The sequence below is a fragment of the Schistocerca nitens genome, chromosome 7 (assembly GCF_023898315.1).
Source record: "Schistocerca nitens isolate TAMUIC-IGC-003100 chromosome 7, iqSchNite1.1, whole genome shotgun sequence".
In the NCBI taxonomy this organism is placed as follows: domain Eukaryota; kingdom Metazoa; phylum Arthropoda; class Insecta; order Orthoptera; family Acrididae; genus Schistocerca; species Schistocerca nitens.
The window spans coordinates 408,314,135-408,329,208 of NC_064620.1; the positions used below are offsets into that span (position 1 = coordinate 408,314,135).

Consider the following 15,074-nt stretch of genomic DNA (forward strand, 5'->3'; position numbering starts at 1 on the left):
CCACTAATTAGGAGGTGACAAGGGTCACAAAGGAAACTTATTCAGGAAAACTACATAAAACCTATATCAGAGTTTTCAGTCATGTTCCAACTGAGTTGGAGGTCAACATAATAAACACTATAGCATACCACTTTTTAGTTTATGTGGATACAATTTTAATGTACCATCACAAAAATGGTTACTGCTGTGGACGTTCATCTGTATGCTTTCTCATTTGGAAAACGTAGCAGCCTGAAAATCTTGGCAAGATTAAAGAATGTGTGACCAACTTGTTATTACTTATGTAACTCATTCATATGATTAAATACCAAAAGAGGCAGATGAAGAGTATTTTATGGAATGTTTTCATTGTTCCTATGGTATACGTGATTCATTGGTCCTATGGTATATGTGATACTCTCATTAATGGAAACAAAGGGAAGTATTTATAAACAGGTTTGATACTAAACAACACACATGCTCACAGAAATTTGATTTCATGCTCATTTATCATCGTATTCTTATTGGTTGTTGAAACAATTATGCTGGACAAATAATACTGTTTCGAAATTGGTTCTCAGATATGTTTCATACTTGCTGAGCTTAGTGTATAAATAGATTTTATTAAAAACCATTTAAATATTTCTTACATATACAGGAATATCATCAACTATGAGGATCTAAAAACACATTGTCACATTTAAATGTAGTCCTGCAACGTTTCTTACTGTTCTAACATTATCCATTCTTGTTAGTATCTTTCAGATCTATGTAAATTCTTCTAGCAGTAGCTACATATGTGACACTTGTTCCTGCAACAACACCCTCTTGAGTGCAGGGATATTTCTCATGTGTCCCATCAGTAAAAGTATTATCCTGACACGCTCTGTATGAAAGAACTGATAAAGAATAGAAAAGTTCAAGATATTTGTGACTTCAGTTTTCAACATATCACTAGCGGACTGAAACTGAAAAATGAAACAGTACTCAGCAGCTTTGCGTCATAGGTTAAACATTTCACATCATACAAAATTTTGATTTAAGAAGACCACTTCATGGTCAAAGTAAGAGACGAATTTGCTGATCCATTGCCTGCTTTGTTTCGTTTCTTCTTTACATCATAAGTTCACTTTAATTGAGCTAAATCAATACTGTTTTCGTAATAAAACTACTGTACAAAGTTTTCATCAGTTACTTGTGCTTCACACGGATCATGGTCATTAAATAATTACCGAGCGCGTCTCCACTTACTAATTCTAAAATAATTTGTACCACTCTTGTTAAATAGTGAGGTCCTTCTATGGCGGTCACAGCTGAGCGTCATGTCACTCATACAAGAGATCTTTCTGCACAGTCCGTGCAGGCGAGTAGAGCTTAACGCGGAGGGCTGAATACTGTAAGCACGCTGCGACGACTTTTTCATGGCGCACAGCCGGTGTGTTGCTGCACATGCGCAGCCTTGCGTCGTGACGTCAGCGTCCCGGGCTCAACCGGCACCGATGCCATTCCTCGCTTTGCGCCAGCTTCCACGTGCAGGCCTCTTGCGGCCCGGAAAGCCCTTGGCATAGGGCTTCCTCGCGTTTGTCGTCAAGTAATACAGCCCACGTGCCCTGCAGAACAACACATATGTATTACTTAAGAGTGGCTGACATACACAAGGATTTTTTTTTAATTTATGATGTTGACATAAAATGATTCACGCAATACTGACAGAACAGAACACTGAAATTGTGCTCTCTATGATTCAATGTATACACTCTGTGGTGGACGGGGGGTGGAAGGGGGCGAAGGGAGAAGTGGGGGAGGGGGCTGCAGCATTGTTTCACTATTCCAGGAGGAAAGGTCAAATTTTGGAATGTGACAGAAATGATATTGCAGACAATATCGTTTATTCAGAATATTTCTCAAATGGAACGTATTTCATATCTGCTGCTTTCCTCTCTAATGCCGGCCGAAGTGGCTGAGCGGTTCTATGCGCTACAGTCTGGAACCGTGCGACCGCTGCGGTCGCAGGTTCGAATCCTGCCTCGGGCATGGATGTATGTGATGTCATTAGATTTAAGTAGTTCTAAGTTCTAGGGGACTGATGACCTCAGAAGTTAAGTCCCATAGTGCTCAGAACCATTTTTTTTCTTCTCCAATGGTGCTGATGCAGTGACATTTATATGGTGTAGAATCGGTACAGCAATAATTCGAGGGCCACAAAACCAGTCATGATTCTCTTATCCTAGTACAAAAGGAAGTGGCGAATTATAGTAAGCATTTAGAAAATTCAGCAAGAACCATTTAAAATGGAGTCTGAACTACAGTCAATTTATTTCAGATCACTGGAATGTATTGCAAGCTGTTGCAAGTTTGTTGTGAACTGTTAAAGAAGTACAAAAACTGTATGTTTTTGACCTGATAAGAAGTGATAGTTCATAATCTTTCCCATTTTTTCAGAGAGAAATTTGTCACAGTGCCATGGCAGGAGTAAATTTCTGGAAGTAACTCTTCTATGGTCAATCTTATTACAATCAATTCCAATCACATTTCCTCTTTTGTCATCAGTGCAGTGGTTGTAGTAGCACTATTATCTGGCCACCACCATCTGAAAACTTAATACACCTGCATGTCTATTTATGGGGCTGGATGAGACGGAAGCGTACAAAAAATGTAGGTATCCATGTAGATGGAGACAGTAACATGTTCTTCTTTTTTTAAGTCTACTAATTGGTTTGATGCGGCCCGCTAAAATTTCCTTCCTGATCCAACATCTTCAGAGTGGCACTTCCAACCTTACGTCTTCAATTATTTGCTGGATGTAGTCCAGTCTCTGTCTTCCGTTACAGTTTCTGCACTCTACAGGTCCCTTTAGCATCATGGAATTTATTCACTGAAGTCTATCACCCTATCCCTTCTTCTTGTCAGTAATTCACATATGTTTCTTTCTTTGCCGATTCTGCGGAGTACGGCCTCATTCCTTATCGTATTAGTCCACCTAATTTTGAATGTTCTTCTGTAGTAACATCTCTAACGCTTCGATTCTCTTCTGTTCCTTTTGGCCACTGTCCTTGATTCATTACCCTAAAATGCTGTGCTCCAAACGTATATTCTCAGAAACATCTTCCTCAAATGAAGGCCTATGTCCTCGTTGTCTGTGCTAGTCTCTTATTTATGTCCTACTTGCCCCGTCCGTCATGGATTATTCTGCTGCCTAGATAGCAGAATTGTTTGACTTTGTCGACTTTGTGATGCCTAATTCTGATGTTAAGTTTCCCGCTGTTCTCATTTCTGTTACTTTTCGTTACCTACACTCAATCCCTATTTTGCACTCATTAGACTGTTTATTCCATTCATCATATCCGGTAACTCTTCTCCACTGTCACTGAGGATGGCAATGACATCAGTGAATGTTATGATTAATTTCCTTTCACCTTGAATTTTAATCCCACTCTTTCACTTTTCTGATATTTCCGTCATACTTCTTCCATAAATAGATACAATAGTAGGAGCTAAAGACTACATCCCTGCCTTCTCCGATGTATTGATTGAACAGCAGGAGCCAAATACTGCATCCCTGCCTTACACCTTGCTCATTCCGAGCACTTCGATATTGGTCTTCCAGTTTTATTGTTCCCTCTTGGTTCCTGGATATATTGTTCATTATCCATCTTTCCCCATAGCTTAGTCCTGTTTTTCTCAGAGTTTCCATTATCTTCCACCATTTTACATTGTCGAACACTTTTTCTAGTTCGACGAATTCTTTAAGTGTTGCTTGATTTTTCTTACAGCCTTGCTACCATAATCAACCGCAACGCCAGAACTGCCTCTCTGGTGCCTTTATCTTTCCTAAGACCAAACTGATCATCATCTAACAGATCTTCAGTCTTCTTTTCCGTTTTCCTGCATATTATTCTTGTCAGCAGGTTGGATGCATATGCGACAGTTTTCGTACTTGTCGGCTCTTGCTGTCTTCGGAATTGTGTGGATGATATTTTTCCAAAAATCGGATGGTATATCTCTACTCTCACACATTCTACGCACTAACGTGAACAGTCGATTTCCTGCCTCTTCCCTCAGTGGTTTTTGAAATTTCGATGAATTTTCACCTATCCCGCATTTGACCTTGACTCATCTAAATCAATTCTAAATTTTGATTCTAATATCGGATCTCCCCTTTCTTACTTGTCAACTCTTATTGCTTCTTCTGGGACGGCATCAGAAAAGTTGTCCCATCGTAGAGGCCTTCACTGTACTCTTTCTACTTATCCGCTCTCTCCTCTGCGTTTCTCAGAGGAATTTCCACTGCACGCTTAATGTTACTGCCCTTACCTTCAGTTTCAATGAGAGTTGTTTTAACTTTTCTATATGGCGGCGTGATTATTCCGGCAATCATTGCTTTTCCGACTTCTTCACATCTTTCCTGTTGCCATTTAGACTTGGCTGCCCTACACTCCCTATGTATTTGATTCCTAACAGGTTTATTTTTCTGTATTTCTGTCGTTCCCTGAACATTTTTGTAGTTCCTTCTTTCATAGATTAGTGGAATTATTTTATCTGCTACCCAAGGTTCCTTCGCAGCTACTTTCCTTGTGCCTAAGTTTGTCTGGCGAACATCTGTGATTCCCCTTTTTAAGATCTACTCCTCAGCAACTGAAATGATTACACTGGTGTGCTGTATAACATTGTTCACATCCGTAGCGAAATTCAAACGCGTCTCACTATTATTCATTACTTCAGTATCTCACTTCCTTTCAAGCAGGTGCGGCTGGTCCCGGCAGAGGTTCGAGTCCTCCCTAGGGCATGGGTGTGTGTGTTTGTCCTTAGGATAATTTAGGTTAAGTAGTGTGTAAGCTTAGGGACTGATGACCTTAGCAGTTAAGTTCCATAAGATTTCACACACATTTGAACCTTTTTTTTCAAGCAGGTTCTACCGGATGATTTTTTAACCTTCAGTCAAAAAATGGTTCAAATGGCTCCGAGCACTGTGGGACTTAACATCTGAGGCCATCAGTCCCCTAGAACTTAGAACTACTTAAACCTAACTAACCTAAGGACATCACACACATCCATGCCCGAGGCAGGATTCGAACCTGCGACCGTGGCGGTCACGCGGTTCCAGACTGAAGCGCTTAGAACCGCACGGCCACAACGGCCGGCAAACCTTCAGTCAACTCTTGATTATTACTGAATTGTGATCTCCACTTGGGTAAGCCTTGCAACCCAATATTTGATTTCGGGTTATCTGTCTGACCATGATGTAACCCAGCGGGAATCTTCGGGTGCGTCCGTGTCTTTTCCAAGTATACTTCCCCTTCTCGTGATTCTTGAAAATTATTCGCTATGACCATCTCAAATTCATTGCAAAATTCTACTAGCCTTTCTTCTCTCTTTTCTACTGCCAAGCCATATTCTCCCGTGACCATTTCTTCTGTTCCTTTCTCTACAATTGAGTTCCGATCCCCTATGATTATTAGAGTTTCACTTCCCGTTACATACTGAATTATCCGTTCAATATCCTCATATAATTTTCTCTTTCTGTTCATGTTCTGCTTGCAGCGTCGACATGTATACCTGAAATATCGTTGTCAGCGTTGGTTTGTTATTGAATCTGATGAGAACAACCCTATCACTGAACTCTTCATACGAGTAGTTGCTAATTCTCTGCACAACTTTCCTTGTCATAACGAATCCTACTCCCGCTATAACATTTTCCGGTGCTGTTGATATTGCCCTTTATTCATCTAACCAGAGTACAGATACACACTTTAAGGGATGGTAAACTTTCTGAAGATTCATATGAACTGCTTAAAACTAAAGGTTAACTACAGTTAATTTCTTGAAAGCTGCCAAAATGCATTGTGAACTGTTATAAATTTATCGTGATTTTTTAAGTGTGTAGCATGACAAGAAATAATGGTTCACCATCTTTTCTATTTTTTTGAGAGAACTTTTTACAGTTCACTTTCTGAAAAAATTGCAGCTACAGTTTATTTCTTTGGTTAAAATTAGTCAAAAATACTGAAACTTATTCGTGAGTCTCCTTACATGTGGATAACCCTCCACTTAACACACAAAAAGCGGAATTAGTTTATCTGAGAATTTTAGTAAGTTGGAGTTGAAGTCAGAGACTGGAAGAAATTATGAACAATGTTTTTAAGGCAATTACTAAATTATTTTGTTGATCCTGCTTCACAGCTTTGATGAAACATTGAATTCACGTATTCTGACACGTGAAGCTGCTCCATAATTTATTTTTAGGTGTATGACCAGTTCCGTTTCAGTCAGAGACTACCAAGCGTGTAATCAGAGTATATATTTATAAATAATGTAGTTTATGCCCAAAAATTAATAGACTGAATACGACTTCGCATTACTTTTGCATGTACAAATTAATGAGAATTTAAGAAAAATAACACTCTGCAGTTGCTTCAACAGTTCATCTCAGCTACTTCTGCGCATAATATCTTTGCAAGTCGTGGAGAAGAACAAATAAGTAAGTTGAAACTTCCTGGGAGATTAAAACTGTATGTCGGACCGAGACTCGAACTCGGGACATTTGCCTTTCACGGGCAAGTGCTCTATCATCTGAGCTACCCAAGCACGACTCACGCCCCGTCCTCACAGCTTTACTTCCGCCAGTATCTCGTCTCCTACCTCGCAAACTTGCCTGCGAATGGCAAAGGTCCCGAATTAGAGTGTCGGTTCGGCACACAGTTTTAATCTGCCAGGAAGTTTCACATCAGCGCACATTCAGCTGCAGAGTGAAAATCTCATTCTGGAAATAAGTAAGTTAATATAATTTCGTTATTCAGCCACGAATAAGACACTAAGAGCTGTCATATGTGATACTCACCAATCGGTACCTTATAGACCCCTGTTAAAGGAGCTAAGCACTCTAACTGCAGGTTTACTGTATACACATTGTCTTGTGAAATTCATAAATAATTCATTATAAAGGTGACCCGAAAGCCGATTAACATTTGAAAATACACTAACTCACGGAATAATGTAGGCAGAGACGTAAAAACGGCACCTGCCTGAAACGAAAAGGGTTCTTATTGAAACCAAAAAAGTGTGCAAAAACTGACCAACAGATAGAGCTGGATAGCAATACGTCAGTGATTCCGCATGAAAATCGTGTATAAAATGAGTTGTAGTTAGAGAGGAAGTCAGATCATCCCTAGCCTGGCTGATGAACACTTACTGGAAAGTACGACATTTATGCCGGATGGTGCTCCAACGCCATATTGCTACACGTGTGAAAGATCTCTTGCGCACGACGTTTGGTGAGGATTGCGTGCTGAGCCACCACGTCTGTCATGCTTGCCTCCCAGTTGCCTAGACCTCAGTCCAGCCTCATTAGCGATACTAAAGGACAACATCTGATGGCAATATCTCGTCATACTTATTGATATACCGTACAATGATGTTCACAACATTGTCCCTTAACTATTATAGGCAACGTTGACGAATGTCGGCCGACGTGATGTGGATTTGTTTTAAAGAACACCATCATTCCTTAAAAAAAAAAAAAAAAAAACAACTGTCATTCTAATTACTGCTTTTGTATCATATGAAGCGTCATCTGTTGGTCACTTATTGCACTGTTTTTGGTATTATTAAATCCCCATGTCTTCTCAAACATGTGTAGCAGTTTTACCGCTCTACTTAAATTTTTCCATGAAGTACTGAAATTTCAAATGCTAACGGACTTTTAGTTCAACTGGTATTTTGGAACAAATAATGCTGTTCATAACTACATCTGTAAAAACATATTCCTCATTTTTCATGAATATTTTGAATTCATTAATAGCTGATAAATGCTGACACAAAAAGCTTTTGTGACTGAATTAATTTTATACAAATATTTTTGCAGTGAAGCTGAATTTGAATTGGATCAATTCTGCTTTTCGATGCAAAACTTTTACTATGGTATACATAATTTAGCTGAACTACATCCTAACTTCTATGTACTGATAAGCCTAAACATTATGATCACTGCCCACCGCGACGGGCACGTGATGCGGTAACAAAAGTATGTAAGCGGAGCAAGACAAGGGATCACCCTAGCGAAAATATGAGGTACAGATGGGGAGTCCGTTGAGATAAGCGAAAAAGAGCAGATTATTATTACGCACAGCCTGTTAACGAGTTGAGGCGTAGCGCCATATAACGATCCTCCCTTGGAGGCGGTTAAGTGGGAGATGTGTCTCAGAGCTGGATAGTGACAGATCGTGACGCGAGACTGGACGCGCATGTAGTTTATGTATCAGCCGATAGAGGACAGTATTGGATAAGGGACTGATTTAGTTTCGATTGTGCCCACTAGAGTGCACTAAAGTAATAGAATGTTTTTCATAAACTGTTCTAGTATTTTCATAAAGTGTTATTATGTTTTTTTTGTGTATGTAAAATGTTATAAGTGTGTTTTAGCAGTATGAATGATGCGTGAGTGTGGTTTAAGGTTAATATGAAGATAATTGTTTCACGAGTTATGTAGTAGGATGTAGTGTGGGAACATTTCAAAGACGTATGGATATGGACAAAGGGGATTTTAGTAGAATAGATTTGTAAAGTAAGTTTATGGTAAAGAGAAAGTTAATTCAGGTATAAATAACAATAGTAAATAACTTTATGCATAAGCAAAACTTCAGCACATTAGGTAGTTACGTCGGTAAAAAGTGAAGTCGTTAGGTTTACTATTTTGCAATTGGTTATTGATGAAAAGCGAGGACTGACGCGGGAGAATGTTGTTTTGCTATTGGCTGTTGAGTAAAATGACCAATGGTAAAGCAACATTGTTCGCACGCCTTTCTCTGCTGGTGGAGAAGACTTAGAGTATTCTAGGGAGGAGTCGAAGCCTAGCCATGAAAGAGGTCGGACGTGTGCAGTAGTAGTTCCGATGGAAATCATAAGTTGCCGGATCTAGCAGTGTTCCATACATCAGAAGTGTTGGAAAGTGACGGCATAAATATTCCGATGTGTGTGTAGAAATTTCGGAATTTTTAAGTGAATTTTGTGACGAGTAAAGACATATATTCCCCGTGGCATATTGAGCAGGTCGGTGGCTGAAAACTGTGACTGCATTAGGTACCGACAGACGTAATATTTGGCGAGCATTCTCAATCAAAAACAATCAGTATTTTTGTAGCTATTACGTTTTCTGGAAGTGCAACACCATAAACTTGCTAACGTGAGTGAAAGGTATTGTGAGTGACTGTGTTAAGACTAGCACGGGCTTGGCAGTGATACTCGTTCACCCAAGTATCAAAATATGTTAATTGAAGACAAAATTTCCACCCTTTCATTTCGTGTTTCTCCCGAAACGTAAATTAGTGACTTAAATTGCAGCCTGATTCACGTCGAAGTACAGTAGGTTTCACTTGGCTTTCCTATTGATGATCTGCTGAGACAATGTTCACAGGTAGGTGCAGGTCCGTCGCAAAGGGACGGAAAGAACCGCGCCGCCGCAGAGCATCCCGAAAACAGCCAAGCTGGTCGAATGTTCACGTGCTACTGACGTGAGGTCTACGGCAAGAGGTCGAAGGACAGTGAAACTACCACTAAAGCGTTATACGATTGGCCGTCCACGACACTTCACCGAACGTGGGCTTAGGTGGTTTGTCTGATCTGTAAAGTAGGATAGAAGGTGATCTGTAGCATCTCTACCGAAAGAGCACGATGTTGGTGCACGCACAAGGGTTTCGGAGCACACCCGTCGTCGTACATTGTTGAACATGGAGCACTGCAGCAGACCAACCCTACGTGTTCACGTGTGGACCCAACGACATCGTCATTTATGATTGCAGTCGACATGTGGACATGGGAGCATCGGGATTCGAGCGTCGATCAACGGAAACGTGTCGGCTCTTCGGGAGAATCACATTTTTGCTACTGTAGGTCGTTGCTCGTCTCCATAAACGTCGCCACTGAGGGAACGGCGGCTCGAAACGCGCAGCGCGCCACGGACACAGGCCTGCGGGAGCAGTATTATGTTATTAGAGACGTTCTCCTGCTCTTCCGTGGGGCTTGTGGTACTAATCACAGACACGCTGACAGCTACGAAACACCTGCATGCTTGATGTATTCACCGACGACGATGTTATCTTTCAGCAGTACAAATGTCCGTGTATCGGAGCCAGAAACGTGCTACAGTGCTTTGAGGAGCATTATAGTGAACTCAAGTTGATGTCTCGGCGAACAAATTTGCCAGGTGTAAACCCTATGGAACCCACCTGGGTCGCTTTCGGGTGTCATCACCTCGTACGCAGATCAGTGGACCGTTATTTACGCGAATCACATGACCTGTGCGTAGACACCTAATGCCATTGTTGTTGTTGTTGTTGTTGTTGTTGTGGTCTTCAATCCTGAGACTGGTTTGATGCAGCACTCCATGCTACTCTATCCTGTGCAAGCTCTTTCATCTCCCAGTACCTACCGCAACCTACATCCTTCTGAATCTCCTTGTGTATTCATCTCTTGCTCGCCCTCTACGATTTTTACCCTCCACGCTGCCCTCCAATAATAAATTGGTGAGCCCCTGATGCCTCAACACATGTCCTACCAAACGAGCCCTTCTTCTAGTCAAGTTGTGCCACAAACTTCTCTTCTCCCCAATCCTATTCAGTTCTTCCTCATGTTGTTGTTGTTGTTGTTGTTGTGGTGTTCAGTCCTGAGACTGGTTTGATGCAGCTCTCCATGCTACTCTATCCTGTGCAAGCTTTTTCATCTCCCAGTACCTACTGCAACCTACATCCTTCTGAATCTGCTTAGTGTATTGATCTCTTGGTCTCCCTCTACGATTTTTACCCTCCACGCTGCCCTCCAATGCTAAATTTGTGATCCCTTGATGCCTCAAAATATGTCCTACCAACCGGTCCCTTCTTTTTTTCAAGTTGTGCCACAAACTCCTCCCCAATTCTATTCAATACTTCATTATTAGTTATGTGATCTACCCATCTAATCTTCAGCATTCTTCTGTAGCACCACATTTCGAAAGCTTCTATTCTCTTCTTGTCCAAACTAGTTATCGTCCATGTTTCACTTCCATACATGGCTACACTCCATACAAATACTTTCAGAAACGACTTCCTGACACTTAAATCTATACTCGATGTTAACAAATTTCTCTTCTTCAGAAACGATTTCCTTGCCATTGCCAGTCTACATTTTATATCCTCTCTACTTCGACCATCATCAGTTATTTTACTCCCTAAATAGCAAAACTCCTTTATTACTTTAAGTGTCTCATTTCCTAATCTAATCCCCTCAGCATCACCCGATTTAATTTGACTACATTCCATTATCCTCGTTTTGCTTTTGTTGATGTTCATCTTATATCCTCCTTTCAAGACACTGTCCATTCCGTTCAACTGCTCTTCCAAGTCCTTTGCTGTCTCTGACAGAATTACAATGTCATCGGCGAACCTCAAAGTTTTTACTTCTTCTCCATGAATTTTAATACCTACTCCGATTTTATCTTTTGTTTCCTTTACTGCTTGCTCAATATACAGATTGAATAACATCGGGGAGAGGCTACAACCCTGTCTCACTCCTTTCCCAACCACTGCTTCCCTTTCATGCCCCTCGACTCTTATAACTGCCATCTGGTTTCTGTACAAATTGTAAAAAGCCTTTCGCTCATTGTATTTTACCCCTGCAACCTTCAGAATTTGAAAGAGAGTATTCCAGTTAACGTTGTCAAAAGCTTTCTCTAAGTCTACAAATGCTAGAAACGTAGGTTTGCCTTTTCTTAATCTTTCTTCTAAGATAAGTCGTAAGGTTAGTATTGCCTCACGTGTTCCAACATTTCTACGGAATCCAAACTGATCTTCGCCGAGGTCAGCTTCTACCAGTTTTTCCATTCGTCTGTGAAGAATTCGCGTTAGTATTTTGCAGCTGTGACTTATTAAACTGATAGTCCGGTAATTTTCACATCTGTCAACACCTGCTTTCTTTGGGATTGGAATTATTATATTCTTCTTGAAGTCTGTGGGTATTTCGCCTGTCTCATACATCTTGCTCACCAGATGGTAGAGTTTTGTCATGACTGGCTCTCCCAAGGCCGTCAGTAGTTCTAATGGAATGTTGTCTACTCCCGGGGCCTTGTTTCGACTCAGGTCTTTCAGTGCTCTGTCAAACTCTTCACGCAGTATCTTATCTCCCATTTCATCTTCATCTACATCCTCTTCCATTTCCATAATATTGCCTTCAAGTACATCGCCTTTGTATAAACCCTGTATATACTCCTTCCACCTTTCTGCCTTCCCTTCTTTGCTTAGAACTGGGTTGCCATCTGAGCTCTTGATATTCATACAAGTGGTTCTCTTCTCTCCAAAGGTCTCTTTAATTTTCCTGTAGGCAGTATCTATCTTACCCTAGTGAGACAAGCCTCTACATCCTTACATTTGTCCTCTAGCCATCCCTGCTTAGCCATTTTTCACTTCCTGTCAATCTCATTTTTTAGACGTTTGTATTCCTTTTTGCCTGCTTCATTTACTGCATTTTTATATTTTCTCCTTTCATCAGTTAAATTCAATATTACTTCTGTTACCCAAGGATTTGTATTAGCCCTGGTCTTTTTACCTACTCGATCCTCTGCTACCTTCACTACTTCATCTCTCAAAGCTACCCATTCTTCTTCTACTGTATTTCTTTCCCCCACTCTTATTATTCGTTCCCTAATGCTCTCCCTGAAGCTTTCTACAACCTCTGGTTCTTTCAATTTATCCAGATCCCATCTGCTCAAATTCCCACCTTTTTGTAGTTCCTTCAGTTTTAATCTACAGTTCATAACCAATAGATTGTGCTCAGAGTCCACATCTGCCCCTGGAAATGTCTTACAGTTAAAAACCTGTTTCCTGAATCTCTGTCTTACCATTATATAATTTATCTGAGACCTTCCAGTATCTCCAGGCTTCTTCCATGTATACAACCTTCTTTTATGATTCTTGAACCAAGTGTTAGCTATGATTAAGTTATGCTCTGTGCAAAATTCTACCAGGTGGCTTCCTCTTTCATTTCTTCCCCCCAATCCATATTCACCTATTATGTTTCCTTCTCTCCCTTTTCCTACTACCGAATTCAAGTCACCCATGACTATTAAATTTTCGTCACCCTTCACTATCTGAATAATTTCTTTTATTTCATCATACATTTCTTCAGTTTCTTCGTCATCTGCAGAGCTAGTTGACATATAAACTTGTACTACTGTAGTAGGCGTGGGCTTCGTAACTATCTTGGTCACAATAATGCGTTCACTATGCTGTTTGTAGTAGCTTACCCGCATTCCTATTTTCCTATTCATTATTAAAGCTACTCCTGCATTACCCCTATTTGATTTTGTGTTTATAACCCTGTAGTCACCTGATCAGAAGTCTTGTTCCTCCTGCCACCGAACTTCACTACTTCCCACTACATCTAACTTTAACCTATCCATTTCCCTTTTTAAATTTTCTAACCTACCTGCCCGACTAAGGGATCTGACATTCCATGCTCTGATCCCTAGAACACCAGTTTTCTTTCTCCTGATAACGACATCGTCTTGAGAAGTCTCCGCCCGGAGATCCGAATGGGGGACTATTTTACCTCCGGAATATTTGACCCAAGAGGACGCCATCATCATTTAACCATACAGTAAAGCTGCATGCCCTCGGGAAAAATTACGGCTGTAGTTTCCCCTTGCTTTCAGCCGTTCGCAGTACCAGCACAGCAAGGCCGTTTTGGTTAGTGTTACAAGGCCAGATCAGTCAATCATCCAGACTGTTGCCCTTGCAACTACCGAAAAGGCTGCTGCCCCTCTTCAGGAATCACACGTTTGTCTGGCCTCTCAACAGATACCCCTCCGTTGTGGTTGCACCTACGGTACGGCTATCTGTGTCGCTGAGGCACGCATGCCTCCCCACCAACGGCAAGGTCCATGGTTAATGGGGGGGGGGGGGGGGGGGGGGCTAGTGCCGTATGACTCCACAAACCTACCAACAAGCTTTCGGATCCCTGGTACGCAGAATAAGTGATGTATTCCGTTCCAAAGACGGAGAAACATGGTGTGAAGCAGGTGGTGATAACGTTTTGGCTCATCAGTGCATCTCCTTTCTTCTTTACAGTTCTTAACAGAAGATAATTTTTGGAAACATTTGATTGCCTATGACATATTTTCGGGAATGGACTGTAACCTCAGAAGTAAATCTTCAAATTCTCCCAAAACGTTTCTGAAGATATTCTATCTAACGTAATGGAGCACCTACACAACATGGAGTAAAGTGGCTGCTTAAAATTCTAAGAGCACCTCTCAGTTCCTCAGACTCGTTTCAGAAAGACCCTAATAGGACACTAAACATTGAATCACGATTAGATTGTATGATAGTTCTATGTTCTGCCTTTTCAGCAGATACATAGATACATCCCCCCCCCGCCCCCTCCCTCCCTCCCCCCCCCCCAGCCAACCACCTTCCCACCCCACCGCGAAACAAAATGCTATGCCATGCTACATTTCCCCCCACTACGACTAATTTCATTCGTTGATTCAACGTCATAAAAGATTCGTAGTAACATTTCTAGGTTATCACTGACGCTGTAACTAACTACTATGGATTGTTTACTCAATTTTAAATTCGTTTTCTCCCACATTTTCGCACTTCATTGCTAAACTATGAACACAAATCCTTTGCGTGGAGTATCACTACACATAGTAAATCCTTGACTTACGTGTGAGGTACGTCCTCTCCCATGATGATGTAGTCTTCATCTTTGGGTTGGCACCACCCAATGAAGAACAGGAACTGGTTAGAACAAGGCGCAGCCCAGAAACCATTGGGGCTGTTGATAGACTCGATGAAGTATGGTGTCACTTTCGTGTGGTCACAAGACAGCGACTCTGAAAAATACGTGTTGTCACTGTAAATAAAATATAAAGGACCAGTACTTACGAGCTGTTGGCAACGTGCAGACTAGTTAATTTGCAAGTTGCAGGAGAAAAGGTAAGAGAAATGGCCACTTGAAGTGAAAAACTTGCTGACAGATTTAAGCTGATTTCCGAATACTTTCAAAGCTGGAACACATTTTATATACAATGAAATGATAATTAAATCAAAACCCTCAGCTGTCAACAG

General features: G+C 41.1%; 1 protein-coding gene across 1 annotated transcript in view; it reads right to left on the reverse strand.

Annotated features, from left to right (window-relative positions):
- Positions 1 to 650: 650 nt before the first annotated feature.
- Positions 651 to 15,074, reverse strand: part of LOC126194982 (inactive pancreatic lipase-related protein 1) — a 238,136-nt gene continuing 223,712 nt past the window's right edge. Inside the window, exons 7-8 of the mRNA XM_049933396.1 lie at positions 14,671 to 14,839; positions 651 to 1,589 (exon numbers count right to left, since the gene is read on the reverse strand). Coding sequence (XP_049789353.1) covers positions 1,466 to 1,589; positions 14,671 to 14,839 — 293 coding nt within the window. The 3' untranslated portion in view covers positions 651 to 1,465. The remainder of the gene's footprint in view (positions 1,590 to 14,670; positions 14,840 to 15,074) is intronic.